Source organism: Amblyomma mixtum, chromosome 1 (genome assembly GCF_055824585.1).
Source record: "Amblyomma mixtum isolate Tamu chromosome 1, ASM5582458v1, whole genome shotgun sequence".
NCBI lineage: Eukaryota > Metazoa > Arthropoda > Arachnida > Ixodida > Ixodidae > Amblyomma > Amblyomma mixtum.
The window spans coordinates 245,442,455-245,448,265 of NC_143012.1; the positions used below are offsets into that span (position 1 = coordinate 245,442,455).

At 47.8% G+C, this 5,811-nt stretch overlaps 1 protein-coding gene across 1 annotated transcript; it reads left to right on the forward strand.

Annotated features, from left to right (window-relative positions):
• The first annotated feature begins 20 nt into the window (after nucleotides 1-20).
• LOC149371390 (non-structural maintenance of chromosomes element 4 homolog A-like) lies at nucleotides 21-4,488 on the forward strand. Its single transcript, XM_089565639.1, has 2 exons — nucleotides 21-677; nucleotides 4,013-4,488. Exons 1-2 carry the CDS (start codon nucleotides 159-161, stop codon nucleotides 4,364-4,366), a joined length of 873 nt encoding a protein of 290 aa, XP_089421765.1. The 5' UTR covers nucleotides 21-158; the 3' UTR covers nucleotides 4,367-4,488.
• The last annotated feature ends 1,323 nt before the right edge of the window (nucleotides 4,489-5,811 follow it).

Sequence of the window (5,811 nt, forward strand, 5' to 3'; positions counted from 1 at the left end):
CATCCTGTCCAAGCAGAAACGTTTGAATCCAAGTCAAGCCTGGGTGCTTGTCGAGTTCGTTTTTGTTAGGCGCGCAACGAGACGGAAGGAAACAACGGCGACAACAGCTTTTTGCATGTGTGTGCGTTTCCAGCGGTTCCGACGCATTCAAGTACGAGATGGCGGACCAGCAAGACGATGACAACTTCTCGCAAACGCTCGATGACAGCGACGATGAGGTGGGGCAGGGGGAACTGATCCACGCTTACCAGGTCCTCATAGACAAAACAGCCGAGGAAGAAAATGTGAGCAGTTCTGCTCTTACCGAGGCAATTGATATGGCGGGAAATTTGTTCGAGACTGTCACGCGTACACACGAGGCCGCGATAGACTCGACACTCATGCGTATGGTCTCGTCCCACGGGCGCAAGCTTGCCGCCGCCGCGTTGCCCGAGCAGACTCTCGATCCTGAAGAGTTCGCGGCCCGAGTTCGCAGCGTGGTGTCAAGCTCATTGCACGCAGGCACGTTGGACATGAAAGCCTGGGCGAATTTAGCGGATTTCGCTGCAGGATCTCTCAAGACGAGCGCCCCTTTCTGGTACCTGCACGGCTCAGCAGGCGATGTGCCGATCAAGGTGCGGCGAGCGCCTACAGTGCGCGAAGTCGCGCCGGACAGGCCTCCAACACTTCCGAAAAAGGTAATTCTATCCATTTCTTCCGGATCAGTGGTGCTGCCCTTGGCTGCCTGGGTTAGGATTGTTCCTGACGTTAAGTAGGACATTATGGAAGGCTTGTCACTCTTACGCATAACCTGACTGCAAGCTGTGTGTGCCCTAGGCAGATACGAGAAAAACAAGGCAGCGTCTCTACGCACTTCATTGCAGGTGGCTGTGTAGTGTAGCGGCAGCTTGTGGGCCTTTCCAGTTAACGGAGGCCAAGAAAGCAGGGACCAGGAAGACCAGAATATAGGCCCATTGCAAGTCTCACCGCCCGTAGTACATACCTCGAAAGCGATTAATGGCTCTGAGACGCCCGTGACATTCGACAGCGCGCGCTTTGCACTCGGGTGTATAAAGGGAACATGGGGGAGATGCGTACGGCTTCCTTCTCTCCGTTTCGTACCTGAAATAAGCCCTTTTCCAGTTACGTGCCCTTCCCTTACAGCGCGGTTGAGGTGTCCACCTAGAAGTGAGACAACTGGAATTAGTTTTTGAGGAAAGGAAATGGCGCAGCATCTGCCTGAACTGCGCCATAAGGGAAGTGATAAAGGAGGGAGTGAGAGAAGAAAGGAAGAAAGAGGTGCTGCAGTGAAGGGCTCCGGATCACTTGGGGATATTTAATGCTCACTGGCATCGCACAGCCATCCCACAGCACACGGACGCATTTTGAGTTTCGCCTGCTCAGTAGCAGGGCGCCCTAACCACTGAGCCACCGCGGCTGGTTGAATATGGGATTATATTTGTTAAGTGCAGCACTGACACTGTACAGCATAGCAGATGTTTTCATAGATGGGTCATGCAGATCTGCTCTGGCTAGATGAAGCCAGCACTGAAGCCAGACTATGCCCAACAGTAAGCCTAAGTGACCAGTGTACAGGCATTTAAAATGGCCTCAAAGTCGTCTTCTGCAGGGTAGTTTAGTAGTTGCAACTGACGGCTGCATGAGAGGCACGCTACTGGAAAAGGCCCATCGCCTCTCGTGTTCCTGTTTGTAAACCATTTTCGTCTGCATGGAAGCAGCACAGCACCTTCGAGTATTCACGGTATAAGTTCTCTTGCATTGCTTCTCCTAGGCAGTTGCTTGTGCTTCACTCCAACCAATAGCAGTACATCCCGTCTACCCACCCTGTACTAGTGGGAGCACTCTGCTTTTTTGTTGGACACCGCAATGGCCACAATAGCTGATGGTGTAAACCCTTTGCAATACCCCTAAGTCGGCTCCCTGCACAGTAAAAACTGGCCCTTTCCTTGAGGCAGATATTAATGCATTCCTGGTGTCATCTAGCATTGGCCAGATGTGCATGATTTCCTCGGAGACACTTGCCAAAATGCAGCTTGTCGGCATGCCAACCTAAGGATGCTGTGGAATCACTGGATATTATTACGGGTCGGGTAGCAGCGTCCCACTGCTGCCACAAGTTGTTACGGCTCGGGTAGCATGACCAGTTGTGATGCAGGGTAGCGTAGTTGGGCCGGATAAGGGACAAGGATTGATGGAAGTTGACATTTTGGAACAAGAACACAAACAGGTTTACTGACACTTTGAAGAAACTTAATTACATATTGTACAAAAGAGCAAACGGTCAAGAATTAAAAGTTCATAGCGCCGACCGACTGGATGAGCGTTGTCGCCAAGGCCCAGAGCATTCGTTCTCACTTAGGGCGCCGGTTAAATACCCAAAGGCTCTGCCCCTTCACCAGGCGGTGGCCAATTCAACATGCACAGATCGGCGCAGCACAGCAAGCAGAGGCACTCATTGCAGAGTCCACGCGTGGGAACTGGCTAGGAGGAAACACAAGTTCGCAGCTTTTTCGCACTGTGGTTCAACATTACTGCAAGCGGCACGTGTATATTGAACACAGGTGAGGCGTGCTGGCGCCACGGGCCGCCACTGCGGCTGGCTCTCTCCGATTCGAGCCGGCTCCGGTCAGACCGTTCCTTTCTTCCCGTCGTCTGTCCATCGTCGGTCGCTTCTTGCAGGGAACCAAAGGGAAGGTTGTTCGCACCGAGCCGAGCGTGGAAAGAACTCCACAAGCTACTTCCCAGCCAGTCATCCTTTTTTGGGGGGGGTCATCGTGGGGTCAAATGACCTGCGAAATTGCCGCTGTAGTTGCCGCCACCGTGGTCGTCCCAGTCGATGGAATCTGCACCTTAATCTTCTTTGGCTGGTGTGCACCCCGTTCATAACAGTATCCAAGAGGACACATGCAAGAACTGCACTGAGCCTAATTTTTCCTCCAGAGATAGACTGTGCTGTCGTGGCAAAGAGCTTATATAAAGCTGTTTTATAAAACTGAGGTCTTATAGAGAGCGAAGTTTGATAGTGTTGCCTACAGTGCCATTCGCGTCTTAAACGGCACACTTGGTGCACACTTTGTGTTCAGCCCCACCGCGGTGGCTCAGTGGTTACAGCACTTGGCTGCTGGCCTGAAGGACGCGGGTTCGATCCCGGCTGCAGCGGCCGAATATCGATGGAGGCGAAATTCTAGAGGCCCGTGTGCTGTGCGATGTCAGTGCACATTAAAGAACCCCAGGTGGTCGAAATTTCCAGAGCCCTCCACTACAGCGTCTCTAATACCCTGAGTTGCTTTGGGACGTTAAACCACAAGAGTTCAGAATTTGGCCGTTCGTTTTGTTTTCAATAACTATGGCCGATATTTTAGTGTAACGAGCGCGAAAAAAATCTTTGGGTTGGGACTCCCTTCAAAAACATAGGAAAGTTCTGCGTTTAAAATTATTGCATAACATATTTCATTCTAGAACTGGAATAGACAAAACCAAATATATAGCCAACCCTGATTACGTGTCTTTACGAAGAGATCATCCACTTAAAGTTAAAGACTACAGATGCCGGACTGACCTTTTTAAAATGTCTTTTTTCCCTAAAACGGTTTCGGAATGGAACAAGCTGCCTGAGGAAGTAGTGTCCATATTATCAAATGATTCATTTTCTTCCATGCTGTGACATTTTTTTTATGTATAATAATTCCGTGTTCTTTCTATCTCATTGTTATCTCTTTTTTTGTAACCACCTGCATGAGGTAGCATTTTTGTACATTTTGTTCAACCCCCCCACTGTAATGCCAGACAATGGCGCTGTGGGTATGATGATCAATAAATAAATAAAATATATAAACTTGGTGTTCAAAGGTTAGCTAAGACTGTCCATGCCACATCTCGTATCTCTTACCCCAGGTTCTGTTAGCATTTGAACAGGAATTAGACAAATGTATTGCTTCTTTATGTTGCGTGTGAAGTTTGCAGGCATGTATTGGTATTTACCCAACCCTTCTCATTTTTCTTGTACTTCCAGCTCACCTCAGTGAAAGAGACTGCTGAGGAGACAACCACTGGCCGTGTGGACGAGATCTACCGCATCCTCCAGCGATTGTACAAGCGCCTAGGGAAGCCAGTGCCATACTTTGAGTTTGTGCTGCACCCGCAATCATTTGGCAAGACTTGCGAAAACATTTTCCATGTGTCCTTCCTTCTCAGCAGAGGTCAGGCACACGTGAGCTGTGATGAAAGTGGCCAGATGATGGTGGCGCCTGTGCGTAAGGACACCCCTAATCGTCCCGGCCACAGCCACGTCATGACTTTCACTTTGGAACAGTGGCAACATTTTGTCCAGAAGTTGAGGATCACACACCCAGTTATTCCGGAATAAGAGCAAACTATTTCGGCATGTTTGTGTGTCTGTGCCTGAATTTCTAGTTGTTTGTTTTTCAGTGGCCTAAGATAGCTGCAGGTGGTCTATTCTTTTGCATTAAATGTCAATGCACCATCGTTTTTTATTATTCCTGTTTAAAATTTGCAGAGTACTGCTAAGGGAACCTTTGATAAAAGGTATGGCAACTTATGTGTTGAAACTACAGGAAAAAGAATACGGTCACTGACCAAGTCAAGAAATTTTAGACGTTTCGGAACCTCATACGGGTTCCTTGATCACACAAAGTGGTCAAGGAACCCGTACGAGGTTCCGAAACGTCTAAAAATTTTTTGACTTGATCAGTGACCATATTCTTTTTCCTGTAACTCAATGCCTGACCAGACGTATTTTCATCGAACTATTGATTATGTGTTGAAACTGTTGGCATTTGTGCAAGAAGTAGGCTCTTTGCCTCAAGTACAGTGCTCATAGTATGTTGGGCCTCTTCATCGATTTACTTTTTTTTGTGAGATGTGATACCCGCTGGCAAGAGCGCAAAACTTCAGCAGCTACTCAAAAAGCTGGTTGAAAACCGGTGTGTGAACGCTGCAGGCACAATGCATTTCGGCGGGGAGCCAGCTGCACATGTGGAGTGGCAGGCCTGCACTTGCAGCTACCACTTTGCAGCTCAGACTGCTTGCAGTCTATGAGCTGGCATTTTTGTTTTCACCTAGTGGAGTATGGGAAAAGGTAGAGGAGGAAAGTGTGTATGTGCAGAGCGGGTGTGCGAAAAAGACATCATGTCTATCATGTTTGTATGCCATTTGCAAGTCTTGTTTTTCATTTTATTGTGCTACTCAAGGCATTCACTAGAGGGAGGAGACTCACTCAGGAGCAAAAGAAGGGGGAAGGAACAATAAAAGAGTATCTTCGGAAGCTTACTTTCGCTTCTGTCAATATTGTTCGCTCCCATTGTGAAAAATAAGCAGGGATGACTTGTCTTCTTCATCTCGTAGTGTTGCTAGATGTTCAGAGAAAGAAATGTTTATCAGCTTCATCCCCTACCTATAGGGGCAATGACAGTCAACACATTGACTTTAGTATGTTTCCTCTTTCATAACCGTTATGTTGCTTTCCTTCTCTCTGTGCCTGATCTACTTCCTTGCTTTGCACCAGTCCTTTGAATTTCTCCTACTTGTGTGTTTCTACCTGGCAAGAACTTGTCTGTTGTTGTATTATATTGCTTGTTCTAGTATAAACTGAAATGAGAATGTGTGGCTTTGTTACAGCATATTATGATGTGTGACTGTAAGGAATTTTTCATTTCAGAATCCATTTTACGAAAGCGATTCAGCGTGGCTGGATTGACATTAGGGCTCAAGAAAAAAAATCCTCTTTGTTGTGTCCCAAGAACATGGCTATCACCTACAGTGATGATGCATCGTAGTGTCAGGTTTCAGACA

Coding starts and splice junctions, on each gene's coding strand:
- LOC149371390 (XM_089565639.1), top strand. CDS start 159: ATGGCGGACCAGCAAGACGATGACAACTTCTCGCAAACGCTCGATGAC. Junction 678..4,012: donor CTCCAACACTTCCGAAAAAG/GTAATTCTATCC, acceptor TTGTACTTCCAG/CTCACCTCAGTGAAAGAGAC.